Raw genomic sequence first — 19,576 nt, forward strand, 5'->3', positions numbered from 1 at the left:
CCCTCCTTAGTTCTTACTTATACATTATTTTTCTTCTTTATATGAAGTTTAGGAAATTATTTCTTTGGATGCAACACTATTAGTGAATAGAGAAGAATGTCCAATTGTTTTTCCATCGTGGTCTTCTTCCACGAGAGAGACATGTGAATCATAACTCAATAAGAAGACTTGGTTGTCGACAAAGCAGTGACAACGTTTTTAAAATATTTGAAAGGCTGGATTTTTTTAAGAAGAACAAATATCTTTAAGATATTTGTGGTGAACACAAACAAACCCTTCACGCGACCTTATTAAGGGTGTGGAGATGGGTATTAACATCAGTTGCAATTAGTTAGAATCTGTCAGACAAACAGTACAGTACAGTTGAATGTAAATGCTTGGGATGCCTGCCAGTTGTTGATGCTTCATGTGAGACCACACTGCTGAGTGAGTTTGGACCACTGCCACAATGCCCAGACAAAACACCATTCTCACCCAAAGGATTGATGAGAAGTGACTCTATTTTTGGCAGGTGTACAAATACATCCAGCCTGAATGGAAAGGGGAAAGTGAAGATTTACATACATATTATTAATGTGACATCAAAATGTAGTTGCTCTTCAGTAAAGCAATGTCAATAATATCAAGAGTTATATCAGAATCCACTAATGGCCCCTTACAATACTAGCTAAAAAAGAATCAATGGAGAATTCATATAGATTTTCAGATTAATTTATTAAAAAAATTATAATGACTGCATTTGTTGCATATTCAATATGGATGGAAACATTCCCTATGAATATTTCTATTTCTCAAGTGACTCTTTCAAATTTGTTAATAGCCTTCCTTACATATTTGTAATAGTAATTAAACCAAGTTCAGTTGTATTATTTTTAATTGAGAGATCCCACACAGTAAAAGGCCCTTCTGGCCCATGAGCATGCACTGCCCAAATATACCCATGTGACCAATAAATTTTCCAACCCTGAATGCTTTAGGAATGTGGGAGGAAACCTGAGTACCTGAAGGAAACCTATGTGCACATGGGGAGAATGTCCAAACCGATTCAAACCCAGGTCACTAGTGCAGTAATGTCATTGTGCTGACCGCAATGCTAACCCTGCCACAACTTGCTGAGATCCTTGAAAGGATTGAATTCCATCTGGTGGTCGTGATTCTTTGCTGACCTGTTCAAGTGGAAAGGAAGGTTATGAAAGGTGGACAGAGGATGATAGGAGGTGAAATTATAGATAAAAAAAACATACCTCTCTTATTTGGCCACCAGAATACACCTTTATTATCACTGGAAGATTTTTTTTGGGTGGGCAACCTTTTGGCATGTATTTTCAGTTTGGGAACACCAATTATGAGTCCAGAAGTTTCAAGTTGACACCTCATTGATCAACACTTTGAAGAGGACGGTCTTCTAATTGCAAAGGGGAACGGCAGCTGATGTAGTAATGGAAGGATGCTACTGTTAATTAGACACAAACGGAAATAAATTACTCACGGCTTCCACACCCGCATGTGGTAAACACAAAAATTTGGGCAGGCCCCTCCAATCAAAACCTACAACTTCCAAACGAGAACCAGCATTGAAAGTAACACAGAATCTTTATTTTTTTCCTTCTTGTCTACATAAGGCGGCGAATAATGCTTGCAATCATTTTTGCCTGCATGAAAGCAAAATGGAAAATGAAGAATAGAAGAAAAATATGAATGCTTAAACCCACATTGCATTACATTTTGGAAATTTAACAACTTCAGGAGAGAAAACTTGTCGATCTTTCTTGCCCCAAGACCAGAAACATTAATTCTCTGCACTGGTAACTGTGTAAAACCTGGTTTGCATTGGCTGATGACATCTTGGCGAGAATGACAGCTGAAGGCTGAGGTGCAGATGGAACGCTTGCCCAACCAGTGAAATGGAGGGGTAAACGTCCGATGGCAATTAGGTTTTTACTCCACCAGCATCAGGAGGGGGCACTGAGAAACCAGACAAAGCTGTTCTAAAGTCAACAGGTAGGAACTTTGAAGGCTTTCTTGGTCACACCCACCTCAGAAAAGGAAGTCACCGAGACTACGGATGTCAGCTCATTTGCACAATAACTTTTTTGGTGTCAATGTTAACGTGATGCTTTGAAGATTGCAAAAATGGGAGGTGTTTAAAGATGATTACAGTTTGGCAACGGATACCTGTGTATCAAAGTGGCGAGTATTGTGAGAGAATATAAAGCTCTCTTTTCTGCATTCCAACCCACCCGAACGGGAGGTGGAAGGAAATATTGATCCACAGCAGGGCTGAACTGAGAGGTCTGAACTATCTCTGAAAATTGACTTTTAACAGGAGGTAAGTTGGAGGTAACTGCAACCTTCGTTCGGTTCAGAAAAGCAATTTTGAAAAGCAGATTTCAAAGATGTGTTCCAAATGAGCAAATTCAGTGACGTGCATCTGCAGAGGGACAGAATCTACTGAAAGAGCACAATTTCCATATAATGCAGCCTCTGTCTAAAGAACGTTGCCATCGGTTTACTGATATCTTAACATGGGGGGGGCTCTTCAGAACATTGCTGTGAATCCAGCTGACATGGTCGGTCGGTTGTTGGCTCCCAAAGACACTCTCAGGAGACATTAATGGGAAACCAACAAGAAGTTTGAAGGAGTTTTAATGAAGAGCCTTTTCTTTAGAAATACAAGTCATCTGGAGATGCACGTTGCAAATGAGTATCCTTTCTGGCTTTCAGTTTCATTTCAAAGCAAAATTGTTTCTTTTTTTTAAGAAATTTTGTTACAAATAAATTTATAATTATTGGTTTAAGGTAAAAGAACAGAGATTAGCTAGTGCTTGGCTTTGGATAATGAAGAACAAGTTGATTGAAACTGAATTCAGCAATCTTCGCTTTAGAAATGGAAGCAACAAAAAAAAACTCTATAAGTTATGATAAAGCTTAATTAAACATCGGTTCAACCCCAGCTGTGGACGATTTTGACCAGGAAAGGGTGTCACTGAATTAGAGAGGGGGCAGTGGTGGATTAATGAGGCAGCGTGACGGAAACTTGACCCACTCCAAAGCGTGGTGTGGAGTGGGTTTCCTTTCCTTAAAGCAAAGAAGGGGAAAGCGAAATTTGACGCAGGTTTGCGAAAGAATAATTTTGCCAGAATAAAGATGGGACAACTCTTCCCGATGGCTGGCCACCATTCAATTGGCAATAGAGTGCAAGGTGAGTTAAGGAAAAGCTTTTTTTTTTAACACCATGCCTTCCACCATGCCTGAATTAGAGGTGGAAACCAATTCAGTTGAATCTTACACCTGGAAAGTCATCAGATTAAAAATATGCCGGTTAAATTGTAATTCCTAATGGATGGATACTTTAAAAACAATCCATTCTTGTTACTGCATGCAAATGAGTCATCAAAAGGCACTTTTGGGGTGGGTATACTCCATTGCACACAACTGTTTCCAGAGTTAAGAGAAAGGGATTAAATGGATACTTTAAAGAACTGCTGAAGATTGTATGATTGTCGTATGGGGAATTTTATTTGAATAATACTGCAACACCAAAGCAACATTCTATTTTGTTACCTTCTTGCAGCATCGAGGAGAAAGTATAACAAATAAAAAAGACTGCTGAGTTTTAACATGACTTCTCGTTTCACATGTGTGAAATAAATGGGTGAGCCAAGGTTGTGTGAAATGATGTGGTTAAAATAGATGTCGGCTTTTAAATTAATCAGCAGGGATCAACAGAAAACTTGTATTTCTCACAATACCAGTATAAATTTACAATGTAGATTTTCCAAATCAAAACCGGTCAATATTGTCTTGTGTTTTTAAACATTAAGATTATGCACAGAAATCTACAGAGAATTGCTGAAAATTGGATTGTTCTGCATTTTTTTTTCATGGTAGAGGAGATTGTTCAGTCCAATGAGCCCCTGCCAGCTCTCAAGGCAGTTCCATCAATCTTATTCCCTCACATTTCCCTGCAATCTATTCTTTCTCACTTCCCCATCACCTTGCCCATGATTCTTCTGTCAACTACCTGTCATCGCATTAAACTAGTGAAACTGAGTTGGGGGGGGGGGGGTGAAATGTGGGAAATATGCCACAGGTCTTGATTGATCCCAGGTGCTGGAACAGAGAGACAGCAAATCTCCCTGCTTAGCAATTGTGCTGCCCCAATGCGATGAAAACCATAGTAAAACAAATTAGTGACCAGTTCTGGTGAAATTTGATCAAGAGTGAAACACGATTAGCCACTTCCAGGCTCCATGCTATTCTCACTCAATATTTTTCCCCATCAGATGTCTACCAAATGATGTCAATTATCTTGATCACATTTGTATTCTTTGTGATATAAATTGAAGTTTCCAACTCTAGGACATAATTATTGTTTGGCAGAGTCCAATCTGTTGAACATTACATGTTGATGTCATTTAAACAGTCGATCAGCTCAGAACCAGGTATCTCATGAGGTAGATCAAAAATTCATCTCACCTGACCCAAGGGACACCGACTGACTCTCTTCAGATGAGCCAGGAATATTCCAGGGAAACTCATTTAATCAGTGGTTTGGTGGTCCTCCTGCCCATTAGGAAGAGTAGTGGCCCAAAAGTTCATTTCTCCATTCCATTCTGGCTGTTTCTTCAGTGTCAGAGGGGGACATGATCGTTTTATTGCATATATGTATGTACACTTGCTCCATGTGAGACAATGATCGAAGGAGGGGGGAGTTAGGGGATTGCGACTAAGTACAGGCTGTGGTGAGTGTTTGGCCATGTGTGTTTCATTTACATTGTTGTACATCATGATTCTTTTTCTATGCCCTTGAATTGTTGCTTCGCCTGTGCCTTGTACACCAATTAGACTTCCTCTTCTTTTGAGCAGTCACAACGTCTACAGCTGTTCTCTGTAGTTAATGTGGGAAGTGTGCAGAAGCGGGCCACTCACTGCCCATGATGTTTTTACAGATGTGCAGTAATAAGGGAGCAGCGGAATTGAGAGCGCCAACATTGATGTCTAATCAGACAACAAGAAAATGCTCATCTCTGAATTGTAGCCAAATTTGCAATAATTTAGGAGAGCAGACTTGTAACAAGCTACACATGCAAATATTTTTTTAGTGTAATGAAGAATGAGACTGATTTTTGGCACCAGTGTTTCATGTCAAAACCATTGAACAGGGTACAGAGCCCTTGTGAGCAATTCTGATTATCTAGATTGCTTTGTGACTGCAGTTTGAGAGAAATAATACACTCAAGAGTCCGTGCAAGCTCGAGTTCGTTGGCTTTCAATTATTATGCATATTTGTTTAAGGAAAGCATGAAAAAATCTTCAGAAATGTTTCTTCTTTTGAATATCATTACTGTTTCTCTGTATAACCACAGTCATGAAAATGAATTTCAAAATTGTTTTAATGTTGGAAATTTTTGTGTCTGCCCAATAACAAACCTTTCTTTTGATTTTGGTGATCTCTTTGAGAAAATAAGTAGACTAAACATGTTGCTTAAGCTGTGTAACTATTAATTTGCCACCAGGTAGGGGTAAGCAAGAAATATTGTTGCTCACCTATTGATTTTTTTTTATTTTTAATGATATAGCATGGTAGAAGGTCCTTATTGGCCATGAAACATACTCCACCCAATTAATCGACCAACCCTATTCATTTTGGAGGGTGGGAAGAAACCAGAGCATCCAGAAAAAAAACCCACATGGATCATGAGGAGAATGTTCAAACTCCTCACTGACAGCTCCAGATTCGAAGCCGGTTCTCTGGTGCTGTGATAATATGGCACTAAATGTGCCCCCCTTTGTTCGTTGGAATGGAAATGCTAACTGTCTGTTGGTCATGAACACTTGTGGCCCCCTTCCTATCACCCCAATGCTGATCGCCAGCCCCTGCTGAGTACTGAGCATTCTTGGGTGGTGTATCAGGACTGGGGAATGACTTGCTTTTGAACTCTGCATACCTGGAGGCTGAGGTGATTGAGGCCAATGTGGAAATTTTCTTCTCCACAGTTGGGGTGTAATAATAGGCTTGCATTGGGCTCATGGAAGATTTTTTTTTCCCCAGCATTTATTTGCTCTCTGCAGAAGTCTATATAACACATCAATTATCTTTTGCATTTACTTCTTTTCTGCAAATTTGCTCTGTCAGCGGTGGAACCGACACTCTCTGGATCAGGTTTCATTCTTTTTCTCAAAATGCGCACAAGTACTTAAACACTTTAGCATGTACTCAAACCAGTATATGCAATATTAGCTGAAAGCTATTAAGATTGACAGGAAAATGCTTTCAACTAAGTTACTTCAACAAATCTTTTCAAACCATGAAAAAAGTTGCATACGAAAAGCAAAAACAGTGGCACCTGGTGGGCAAGTTTAATACTGCATAGGGCTAAGTGACTAAACAGAGACTAAGCAAAAATTGTTAACATTTACCTGCATAAGACAATATAACACATCAATAGCCTTCTGTTTTTTTTTTCATTTCTGCACCTTTGCTCCTAAGCATGCAAAATAACAGAATTTATACAATGAAATCTCAGCAACACTACGTTGGTCACATGATCAGCCCCAATGCAATGTCGCCAAAAATACTGACAATATAAATAATTTATTTTCCAAAGAATCCAATAAAATGCCCAGTAACAAATTTGCCCACAATTACCCTCAGCAGTGCAACTACATTGAGGAACATTATTATTCCCACCAAAATAATTAATAAAATAAGAGTAAATACAAAAAATTCATTTGAGATAAAATTCATAAATACAGAATCATTAAATGATAAATAAAATTTGCAAATAAGAATTGGGAATAAGAATTATTAAAATGCATTTCAACTCTTGCATGAGCAGGATGTACTTGATGGGATAAGCAGATGAAAATTTTGTTTTTTTGGCATTGTGACAGAATATAGATATGTTTTGGGGAGATAAATTAGGGCAGGGTTTATTAGTGTAGGTCACATACAAACACTTTAAATCGTATCTTATTTAAAATATCGATGCTCTGATAATGCTTGACATGACAGGGCCTCAGTCTTTTCAAAAGCTTTGGAGAGTGCCCAAGAGACTTCACTAATGGATTGTTGTTTACAAAAAGGCAACAGTTGAAAGAGCTTGTCGGAGCTGCCGACAGTTTGGAGGGGAATTTGCCGTTCTAAGAGGGTCATGTGGTTTTGCAAGCAGAGAGAGTCAAACAGGTTTTTTTTCTGTGTGTGAGAGAGAGACATACACAGATCAGATCTACAGTGTTACAGTCAGCAGCAAGAACTGGAACAGGACAAGCTGGAAATATTGTGGAAAACCCCATTTTGAAAGACTGGTTGTGAGTGCTTAGTTCCGCCTGGTCAAAGCCCTCGTGGTTCATGCAAGAAGAGAGGACTGGCTGCCTAATGTTTCACTTGGAATAAGAGGAACAAAAAGGCATTCTTTGGTGACCTGAAAGAAACAGGTTATCATCTGGAGAACCCTGAGGGGGCAAGTTTCATCTCCAAAACACTAAAGTGGCTGATGGAAGTAAATCAGTTGTGGTTGACCTGGAACAGCAAAACAAATCTCTCTCTGAAAACCAACAAGAACCTTCCTGAGTGGTAACCATTTACCTTCCAAGCACCAAAGCCTGGTGAACTTTATAAATGTGAAGTTCTATGCACACTATAAGAATTGCCTGCAACCAATGAACTTGGAGGAATGAGAAGTGAGATTGGACTGTGAATCAAAGGACTTTTCTGAACTTACTCACACATTACATATATGTGCGCTTAGAATTAGAAGGGGGTTAAATTAGGTTAGTTAAGTTAATAGTGAGAAGTTAATGTGTGATTCTGTTTTCACGTTTAAAGATAATTAAACATAACTTTTGTTTCAGTAACCATTTGTCTTGGTGGGTTTTGGGGTCCTTGTTTCTTGGATTTCTCTGTGCTTCTGAAGCATGGAATTGAAGTTTGCAATTTTATTCCAAAATTTCCTTCTCTACTGAGTAGTCTTGAGCTTCAAATTTCCAGAAATCAAAATTGCATTTTAATTTTTTTTTGGGGAGACTTGGAGCACATCCTTGAATCTCCTCCTCTTCCTACCTGGTAACCTGTCCTCGTGATATTTTTGGAATCTGACACTCAGCATGCAAACAGTGTGTCATTCCAGCTGAGTGCATCTCCCTTTACTGACCTGGCTAAGGGCTGAAATGTCCGTTTGTTTATCCTTCAAGTAAATTTGGAGTATCCGTTCAGAATCATGGGTGGTATCTTCCATGTACTTTGAGGTGCAGGCTGTAGGTAGGGTAATCCATATCACTGTGGTCCTAGTAGCTAATAAGAGATGGTGATTTTGTGTGGTGCTCTTTCCAAGTGAAGCAACCTTGCATGATTTTGGATCAATATGAAATCAATGTATAAAAAGGATGTTCAGGATTTACTGCATTCAAAATGAAGCAATAAAAAAAATCATTTAAAAGTAGCTGTTCCGTATATACTCAAAAGTCAAATTTTGTAGACAATTTTTAATGTTATATTTATGGGGTTGACTATTACATTGGTGGTAATTTTGAAGGGCTGAAATTCCCACTAGAATCAAACTATCATATCAGTAGCAGGTCGAAAATTATCTCTAAGTGAATAAACAACCAAAAACAATGAAATGAAGTCATAATACAGAGCCTATGCATCAAAACGCATGTCCTGCTATGCTCGGGACTGTGGTAAGTATCTGCTCTGTGGGAGGCATTGGGAATTCCAATCAGCGGGCAGCCAGAGCTAAGTTGAGAGTTCATGACCAAGTCTTTTGGACTCCAGCCTACAGACAACCGGAGCTGAGGTGAGAAACCAGGTTTATAGGTGATATTTTGAAAATTTCAGATATCTTTGGACCAAAAATAGATGATCAACTTTCTCATAAGATTGACTTTTACACCAGTATATGCAGTATTTAAATGCTACTTATGAATTCTGCCCACTATTCTGATCAATGGGTTCCCTTTCTTTTGTGTAATACAAATGGCAGGGTAATTCATTTGCCGATCATTTTTAATTGAAGAGGGATACCTCACTCAAGATTGCCTTTATCCTTTGGGTAAAGGCAGCTCAAAAGCAAATAATATTGAGACAGAATATAGATATGTTTTTGGGAGATAAATTGGGGAAGGTTTTTTAGTGTAGGTCACATGCAAACACTTTAAACCAGATTTTATTTAAAATACTAGATCTCTGCTCATGCTAGACAAGTTGGCCCCAGAGCCTTTTCAAAACCTTTGGAGAGTGCCCAAGAGACGTCACGAAAGGATTGTTGTTTACAAAAAATAAGAATTGCCTGCAACCAGTGAACCTGGAGGAATGAGAGGTGAGATTGAACTGTGAATCAAAGAACTTTTCTAAACTTGCACACACATTGCATGCACGTGCTCTTAGAATTAGAAGAGGATTTAGTTAAGTTAGTTAATAGTAATAAGTTAAAGTTTGATCTAGTTATTATGTTTAAAGATAATTAAAAGCAACTTTTGTTTAAGTTACCATTTGTCTTGGCGAATATCTATTGCTGTTGGGTTTTGGGGTCCTCTGGGCTCGTAACCTTTTCTGAAGAAAAATGACCGGGCTGAAACATTGGTGAAATATGGACGCTGCCAGTCCTGCTGAGTTTCTTCAGACTTTTGGGTAGTTATTCTTCACCTTGTTGACAGCCCAGGGAAGGTGTGGCCACCTTTATGCAAGTAGATCCTCTGGGACACATGAATGTGGCCTTCCAAGTCAGACTATGTATTCCTTGAATCCTTCCCTGAGAATTCCATTCCACCATCTCTCCTAAATTTGTTCAATGGTTTGCAGACTTTATCAACAAATTACTGCTGCTTCTTTAGCTATCTGTTGAATGTGATGCTAAGTCATTTATATCACTTAAATTTAATGAGGTTAATGCTCAAAGTCAGAGAACTGCATTCTGATTAGCACAGTGGTTCTCACCTTTATTTTTTTCTGCCCCTCTCATATACCACCTTGCAATTGCTTACTCTCCACAGAGCACCTATGGCATAGGATGGTTAGTAAGGGATTACTTCAGGTAGTATGTGAGTTGGTGGGGGGGTGCTGGGAAGGTTGAGAACCGCTGGATTAGGAAAAGATTTCAGTTTGCAACTGAAAAATCAACTGATAGAAATAAAACTATAAAAAATATAGTTTATAGTAAGTGAATGCTTTTTTTCTGATTTTAATTTGTTAATTTCTGCACATTTTGTGAATCGGAACATTTCCACAGATAAATTTGCCTCCAGTTCATCATTAAAATTGCAATTTATATTTTAATTACAGGCATGGCTAGATTATTTTCTTTTTGATTCTAAAAAGATTGCTTACTTCAGATCAGATTATTTGGATGGGTCTTGATGAGATATTCACTGTGACTTAAAACCAAATAAAAGGCATTCTCATGACAACAGAAGTAGCGACTACTGTAAACAATGCTGAATTTCTCCTGCAATCTTGTATACTGAACTAAATGGTGGATGCCTTTCAAGATGAGAATATTCTGTTTTTGCAGTTGATAAACAAGGCAATTCTTTATTTTTTTAAATCACTGCAATACTTGTGCCTCTCAAGTATGTAATAGTCATTTCAGTATTTATGTCCTTTGGTGGTTCTCGACTCTGATTACTTTTCCCAGCAACATTAGCAAGCTCACAATCTGTTGAATTTGCAAGATCTGCTTTTCTTCTCCCTCTCCATTAACTAAATTGCAAACATTACAGAGTTAAGGCACTAACTAACCACTGTTAGCCAATGAGATACCATAATGACTGTTCCATTTTCAACATATTAACAGCAAACTGCAAATTAGTCTCTGGCCTCTAGATGTCCCAAAAGCCACTCTAATGTTTAAAATTGTTTTTTATTGCTTCTTAACATTCATGTAACAATCTCCATATTATCAGGTAATTTCATGTTGTAGAGTAATGGATGTAGTGCATGTAACAACATCAGTTGAAGAACCTTCAAATCACTGATAATTCAGCATCATATTGATGTATGACCTTAAGTAAAAATTGTTTGCAAAATTCAAAACACTTGAGACAGTCTCATCCATTGGAAAGACTAATTGAGTAATATATAGGAAGGAGGAGAGATTTAAAATCGGGAATTAGAAGGGTGAAATGGGAATAGAAGAATTAATGAGAAAGAACATAATATTCAGAGACATCTTGTAATATAGAGGAAGGAGGAGAGATTTAAAATAGGGAATTAGAAGGGTGAAATGGGGATTGAAGAATTAATGAGAAGGAACAATATTCAGAGACATCTTGGTGTGCAGGTCGATGGCTACTTGAAAGTCACAGGTAAAGAAGACATCAGGCATACTCGTGTTCATCGGTCAGAGTGTTGAGTAAAAAGGTTGGAAAGTCATTGCTGTCGTGAAAAATGCTTTGGTTCGGCCACATTGGAGTTTGAACTGCTACAAAAGAGGAAGATGTGGAGGCTTTGGAAGTTTACCAGATGTGGCCTGAATGAGAGAGTGAGTGTTGGACAAACTTGGATTGTTTTCTTCTGGAGGGTCGGAGGCTAAGGGAAGACCTGACAGATATAAATACATTTGTGAGATATAGATGGTCATTTTCCCAGGGAGGAATGTGAGAGGGTATAGGTTGAGGGAGAGAGGGGGAAAGTGTAAAGGAGATGTCCAAGGCAAGTGTTTTTTTTTCCAGAGAGCTGTATGTGCTTGGATTGTGCTGTCAGGGGAAGTGGATAAAGTAGCTATGTAGCAATGTTTGAGGTATTTAGATAGACACCTGTGCAGGCAGATAAGCTGTTTCAATGAGCATCCTGATTGGTACAATCATGGGCTGAAGCATCTGTTCCTGTATCATAATATCTGTGTCATGTTATTTATTCATTGCTAAGACTTGAATACAAAGTTCAGGATAGAAAAATAAATTTCACTACAATTCCTTTACACTGAATTATAGTTTATTTATTTTTCTTTGAGGGCTGTGTGTCAACTCATATTTTTCAACGAGTAATATATGAAGTGCATTCATAATTTTTCTTGGAAGATATTATTTTGCCCCTTTTGTGGTCAAAAATATTCTTTTACATTGCTTACCAAATCAATTCTCATCCTTCTGTACTGTGCTTGGAAGCAGTGTCTATCTCCATCCCTAGGACTCTCCTTTGGCTGAACTTTGAAGGTCTGAACTTGAATGCGCAGTGCCGAAATGTTTCAGTTCCCTTCAGTATTCCTACACATATTCTGGGTCTCGACCATTGCTAGGGGGCAGCTAAGTATAAACTTGAGAACTAATGCATGAATTTCCTCCTTGAAATTCAAACTGATGGCATCATAAACACTGGTTTTTTTTCCTGATCCCACCTTTTTATCATTCCACAGTTTCCACCTCTTCTCCAACTGCTCTTGTTCTTACTTTTCTGTCTAACCTTCAATCACATTCCCAATGATCTCTTCCATCACCTCTCTCCACTTTCTGCCCAAAACCGAATCACCTCTTCACACTTCCCGATCTTCTTCCACACCTGGATATAGTTTATCCAGGCTCAGGTCCAAAACGTCGGTAATGTATTTTTACCTTCTCTAAACACTGAATGATCTACTGAGTTCCTACAGCATATATGTGTATCTGCTACAATCAGGGTGTCTGCAGGCATTTGTGTTTGTCTCTCCCCTTCCCACTCAAGGTCCCGAATCAAAATGTTGATGGACCATCTCTACCCATGGACGCTGCCTGACCCATTGGGATTCTCCAGCAGCTACTTGTTGGCTCAATATTCCAGCATCCTCAGTTGATATGATTCTTTTAACAGCCAGCACTTGATGTGAAATAGGTTGGGTGGGTTATTGAGTCAATGTGGATTTTGGAATATAATTGAAAAGTGATGGAAAGAATTGGTAGGGCCAGGCAATGTAAAAACAGTAAAAGTTAATCAAACATTTTAACTTGCAGAAACAAGGGAGTGGTAGACAGAACAAGATTCTATGTATTGTCATGTTCATACAGGTCTCGAGCAAAGAATGGCACAGCAAACCATGCTGAGGTGATCCAAAAGAGAAAAAAAAACACATGAACACTTAAAGGACTATGTGCCCTGAATATTATTGAACACTTTCCCGTTTATAATTACTCAAGAGATGTATTCTAATTCTCACTTGTAGTCCTGGGCCTGATGTAATCTTGTTCGTTTGAAGGGGCCCAGTCAGCATTTATCCCACAGGGGTGGGGGTGGGGAGAGAAAGAGTGTTGGGTATAACCCTAACCCCGCCCTCTGCTGAGCATCATGACGGCCACATCATGTTACCCAAAAAAACCCCTATGTGTCAGTAGCCAGGTTAGTCTAATAAAAGTAAAGGATGAGAAAGAATCATGTCTCTGAGTTTTAACTGTATGAGTGCACACTGTGACAGAATATGTTGTGTTTTATATTGTATATAGATATGATTTTGGGAGATAAAGTGTGGCAGGGTTTTTTTTTAAGTGTAGGTCACAGAACAGATCTCATTTATAATACCGGAGCTCTGCTCAAGCTAGACAGGCTGGCTCTGAATATTTTATGTAAAAGCTTTGGGGAGTGCCAAAGAGACCTCACTAGTGGATTGTTGTTTTGAAAAGCAACAGATGAAAGGACTCAGAGGATTAGGTTCAGAGCTGTAGTCTGTCTGAATGGAGATTGCTGTTCTAGGAGGGTCATGTGGTTTTGCAAGCAGAGAGAGTAAAACATGCTTTTCTCTGTGTGTGAGAGAGAGAGCATTTAGTTATGCAGTTCACAGTCAGCAGCTGCAACTGGAACAGGACAAGCTGTCAAGCTTGTGGAAAAACCCCATTTGGAAGATGGATTGTGAGTGCTTAGTTCAGCCAGGTTAAAAGCCTTGTGGTCCATACAAGAGGAGAGGACTGGCTGCCTAATATTTCACTTGAAATAAGAAAAACAAAAAGGAACTTTGTGGTGTGACCTGAAAGAAAGAGGTTATCATCTGGAAAACAAGTTTCTTCGGCAAGACACTGACGTGGCTGATTAAAAGGAATCTGTTTGTATCCAGGAACAATAGGTCTCTCTCGGAAAACTGACCAGAACCTTCCTGAGTGGTAACCATTTACCTTTCAAGCATCAAAGCCTGGTGAACTTCATAAATGTTAAATTCCGTGGACAGTATAAGAATTGCCTGCAACCAGTGAACCTGGAGGAATGAGAAGTGAGATTGGACTGTGAATCAAAGGACTTATCTAAACTTGCACTGTTATGAGCCCAGAGGACCCCAAAACCGAGCAGGAATTGATATTCACCAAGACAAATGGTTACTTAAACAAAAGTTACTTTTAATTGTCTTTAAACATGAAAACAGAAGCACACTTTAACTTAACTAACCTAACTTAACCCTCTTCTAATTCTAAGTGCACGTGTATGTAAATGTAATGTGTGTGTAAGTTCAAAAAAAGTCCTTTGGTTCACAGTCCAATCTCACTTCTCATTCCTCCAAGTTCACTGGTTGCAGACAATTCTTAAACTGTGCACAGAATTTAACATTTATAAAGTTCATCAGGCTCTGGTGCTTGAAATGTAAATGGTTACCGCTCAGGAAAGTTCTTGTTGGTTTTCAGAGAGAGATTTGTTGTTCCAGGACATCCAGAACTGATTCCTTTATAATCAGACACTCCAGTGTCTTGCTGACGAAACTTTGCCCCCTTCAGGGTTCTCCAGATGATAACCTCTTTCTTTCAGGTCAACTCAGAGTACCTTTTTTGTTTCTCTTGTTCCAAGTGAAACATTAGACAGCCAGTCCTCTCCTCTTGCATGAACCGCAAAGGCTTTGAACAGGCCATCTTCCAAGTGGAGCTTTCCACAAGCTTGCCATCTTGTCCTATTCCAGTCCCAGCTGCTTGCAAATGCACATGACCCTCTTGGAACAATTCCAGACAATCTGTGGCTCCAGCAAGATCTTTCATCTGTTGCCTTTTGTAAACAACAATCCATTAGTCAAGTCTCTTGGGTACTCTCCAAAGCTCTTGCAAAAGCTGTGGAACTGATATGTCTAGCATTAGCAGTGCTCCAGTATCTGTTTTAAAGTGGTTGTATGTAACCTACTCTAACAAACCTTTCCCAATTTATCTCCCAAAAACATATCTATATACTCCGTCACAACGCACATTACATACACATGAGCTTAGAATTAGAAGGAGGCAAGTTAGATTAGTTGTTAATAGTAATAAGTTAAAGTTTGATCCTGTTTTCATGTTTAAAGATAATTAAAAGCAACTTTTGTTTAAGTAACCATTTGTCTTGGTGAATATCTATTGCTGCTGGGGTTTGGGGTCCTCCGGGTTCGTATCAATGCACAACAGACAAGATGCCTGAAAATAATTGCTTTGTTTGCCCTGCTGAAGCAAACGAAGAGTTGGAAAGTAATGCAGTACTATTATTAAAACAAGAAATAGAAGAGTTCAAACACCAAAATGCTGGAGGCATATAGTCGGTCTCGCAGCATTCATGGGAGGTAAATATTTATTACCGATGCTTTAGGGCCTTTTTTTTTTTTTGCTGAAATCTCAGCACTTTTACAAAGGAAATATTCCCTATTGAAATGACAATGATGACATCTTTGGACATGCACTAATGAGATGAACAATGGATGGTTTTCCTCCTTTGTTAACCAAGGATAGAAACTATAAATTACTAGTTCTTTGTGATTGGGAACCAATAGGACCTTTATTTTTAATGCTTTGAATCAATGACTGTGTGGCACAATGGTCACATTTCTACTCTAGTTCAGAAATCTGAACAAATGGGGCAAAATGAAGAATTAAAACTTACCACAGCATAAAGGGGAATTTTAAATTCTATCTAATGAGTAAATCAATAAGTAAATATGAGCAGCCAGAAAAGGGAACAGTCATTAAGAGTAGGTCATTCCAGAGGGCTAAGGCATGCACAACAAGCTCAACAAAATGCTGGAGGAAATCAGCAGGTCAGTCAATGTGGTCAAGAACTTGGAGTATGTTGTAGAAAAATAGGGAAGGAAACTGGATATCGATAAGGTCATGTTAATTTGTGGTGCACGATGCTGCATTATCGAAACTGGATTGCAAGGGGCTTGAGATGTTGTACTCTTCTCTCCTTTCTCCTGTTTCTATTGATGCGCAAGGACTTTGTGTTTCATTATTAGTAAAAACACACAGAAATGCTGAAGGAACTTAGCTAGTGTCTCAATGTCCATAGGAGGTAGAGATATATTATTGACTTTTCAGTCTTGAGCCTTCAACGTACAAGCAGAAGGCAGGCAAGCATCTTAATTAAAGATTAGAGACTGAGAGGGAGGAATGGGAGGGGGAGGAGTCCAGACCTAACAGCCAGTAGGTGTTAATTGGATATGATGTGGAAAGGTAGGAATTGATATTGGCTCTGAAAAGAAGATTGGAAGCGGTTGTTTCTTTTTAAAAAAAAAAACACTGGAGAAGTCGAATGTTAATGCCATCTGGTTGGAAAGTGCCCAGATGGAAGATGAGGTGTTGTTCCTCCATTTTATAGATGCTCTCAGTCTGGCAGTGCATGAGATCATGGACTGACATGAAAGCAAGGTAATGGGGTGGGAAATTGAAATGGGTGGCCACTCGGATATCCACGTTATTGAGGTGCTCAGAGGTGATCTCCTAGTCTGTCCCCAGTCTCTCTGACATAGAGGAAACCACAGTGGTAGTACTGGATGCTTCACTTGGAAGGATTGTTTGGGGCCCCAAATGGTGGTGAGGGAGTGCAAGCAGAGCATCTCCTGAAGTCATAGGGTTAGGTGTCAAGGGTGAAATTGGTAGGGAGAAAGGAATGGATCAGGGAGTCATGGAGCGAATTGTCCTTGCGGAAGACCAAGAGGGTTGGAGAGGGAAATGTGTCTGATGGTGAAATAGTGTAGTCGGCAGCAGAAATGGCGGAGGAGGATATGTTGGATACAGAGTCTGGTGGGGTGGTAGTTGAGGACAAGGAGAATCCTGTCTTATTGCACATTGGGGGTGGAGGGGGCCAGGGCAGAAGCAGAAGAGAATCCCTTCAGAGATATCGACTGGCCATTGATCTCATCATATCCTTTGATGGAGCAGCTTCCACCACCACCATAACTTCTGTTCACTGGAGAGCCAAGCTCAAGGACCCTAATTGCACTGCCTTGATCCCTTGCTCCAAATCCCTGAAGCGTTAGGAACCATCTGTTGCCCCTGGCCTCTTCATGAATCATGGACCTGATTCCTGGTTCCCAGAAACCAGGCACCGTCAACCAGCAACCTGCTCCAAAGCTTTTGGTTCCTGATCCCAGGCTGCAGCCTGCCATAGCAGCTGCAGTACTCCATAACCTGATAAGAGTTGACAGAAGTCTCCCAATCCATAACATCCCTGCTGCTTTTCCCTTGCTTTTCTGGCCCACTGTAATAGCTTTTCTTCTCTGCAGACTTCTCAAAAAAGGGAACACCTGTCAGGAGATGCAGACTAAGAGAGAGTGAAAGCAGGTCATATTCGATCTCCAATTTAACACAGATGTCCTGTTTGTTTTCTCTACTCCTACTTCTTCTCCACAAATTTATGTTTGATTTCTAATTGGTTTTGATACCGCATGACTTGCTGACTAATTCTAGCCTTTTCTCTTTTTATTTTACATTTCAATCACCTGCAATCTTTCATTTTTTTTTGACATGGGGGATTTAGGAGATGGAGAAATTAAGCTGAATTCTGGTGGGAATATTGTCTAGGGAGCATTTGCTTTGTAGTCACTGGGGGTTTGATGTGGAGTGATCTTGAGATGCTTTAAGAGGATAAATTTTGATTGATTAGTGTCTTCAACATGTGTTTCCATGGGTTGGGTTATACTCCAACTTGAAAAGATTGGTGGTTATTTGACATTGAATAACAAAATCTATACTGGTCTATTTCATCAGATGGGTGGGTTTTCTCTCGTAAGCATGTGCTTTATTCAACCAAACTAAATAGTTCAGGATACTGAAAGTGGTTCAGGTCTTAGTGATGACCCACGCTAACTCACGACTTTGATCCATTGCACTCAACTTGGCACAAAAGCAGAATATTGACATGGAAATGGCTCAATAATGCATTACATTTCTGAAGATGTGGTTGAGGTTGTGAAAGAATAGTTCCTCTTGTGGTTTGTTGGAATATTACAAATATGTTTGATAGATATTTTTGAATATTTCAAAAGACTGAAGCAGATATATGCAAACAATACAAGACATTTTCTTTTCACACAATATAATATCCATCCCCAGATATTAAATAAACCATAAAAGGCAAAGGGAAAAAAATTAAAACTAAAAGTTAAAACACTCGTTATCTGTACCACAAACTTAATTCAGTCTCTTTTTTATTTACTTGACAGGATGGAATGCATCTTAATTTATTTCTGGAGGGTGGGGGTGGGGGGGGGGTGTGGGTTTGTATAGAACATATCTGTGCACCAGGTATGTCTGCTACACTTCAATGAACATGTTGCACTTCTTTCTCAAGTTATAAGTGATCTTCTCCAGGGGAATGCAACTCTGCATTTCTGTACTCCATCATGTAATACTAAGTTGAGAGTTGGACTTGGATGTAACCCACTATACACTTCCTTTCTACCGACAAAGTGATCTTCACAAATTGAATTTGGTGTTTGGATAACTAAACTGTACTCCGTGAATATCTTCCAGAAGGAACACATTTGGGTCTTGTGGAAACTCCACTTTGATAATTTTTTTTTAAGATATCCCCCACATACTCTACCCAGAAGGGTCTCACTCTCGTACATAGCCAGATGGAGTGAATAAAGGTTCCAACCTCTACACTTCATCTAAAACACATATCTGAAATTTCTGACTTTGATTGATGTAATTTTTGTGATGTGAAGTACAACTAATGCAGGAAATTGTACTGCAGCAGCATGTATCCGCCATTGACAATCCTGTTTAGACACAAGTCTTCTCACCAATTTTCATCTTTTTTTTAAACATTTTTTTGCTCCAATCACAACACTTTTACAAAGGACATTCGCTTTTGAAATGACATTGATGAACATGCACCAATGAGACTAATTTCTACAAAAGTGTGATCTTAGTCCTTTGTTAGCCAATGTTAGAAACTATAATTTACTACTTCTCCTTGACTGGGAAGCAATAGAACCTTTTAAATCTAAATTTAGACATATAGCACGGTAACAGGCCATTTCGGCCCACAAGTCCACGCTGCCCAATTTTTACACTCCTGGCATGTTTTGAACAGGGGGAGGAAACTGGACCCCTGGGGAAAACCCACACAGACACGGGGAGAATGTACAAACTCTTACAGATAGCACGGGATTCGAGCCCAGGTCCTGATCGCTGGCACTGAAAAGGCGTCGTGCTAACCTTTATTTTTAATGTTACCAATCAATGACTGTGTGGCACAATAGTCACGTTTCTACTAACGAATGTGGCAAAATGAAGAATTAAAACTCACAAAGGGAAATTTTAAATTCTATCTAATGAGTAAATCAATAAGTAAATATAAGCAGCCAGAAAAGGGAACAGTCATTAAGAACAGATCATTCCAGAGGGCAAAGGCACGCACGACAAGCTCAACAAAATGCTGGAG

General features: G+C 39.2%; 1 protein-coding gene across 4 annotated transcripts in view; it reads left to right on the forward strand.

Moving 5' to 3' along the window:
* Positions 1 to 2,057: 2,057 nt before the first annotated feature.
* Positions 2,058 to 19,576, forward strand: part of LOC138741051 (otoancorin-like) — a 120,750-nt gene continuing 103,231 nt past the window's right edge. The window contains exons 1-2 of one of the 4 annotated variants that reach the window (XM_069894527.1): positions 2,058 to 2,329; positions 9,187 to 9,323. In XM_069894527.1, the coding sequence (XP_069750628.1) occupies positions 9,317 to 9,323 (7 nt within the window). In that variant the 5' untranslated portion in view covers positions 2,058 to 2,329; positions 9,187 to 9,316. Of the gene's footprint in view, positions 2,330 to 3,125; positions 3,203 to 3,633; positions 3,656 to 9,186; positions 9,324 to 19,576 lie in introns of those variants that run through there. The other 3 variants (XM_069894529.1, XM_069894530.1, XM_069894528.1) reach the window with 3 other exon arrangements.

Source organism: Narcine bancroftii, chromosome 8, assembly GCF_036971445.1.
Source record: "Narcine bancroftii isolate sNarBan1 chromosome 8, sNarBan1.hap1, whole genome shotgun sequence".
NCBI lineage: Eukaryota > Metazoa > Chordata > Chondrichthyes > Torpediniformes > Narcinidae > Narcine > Narcine bancroftii.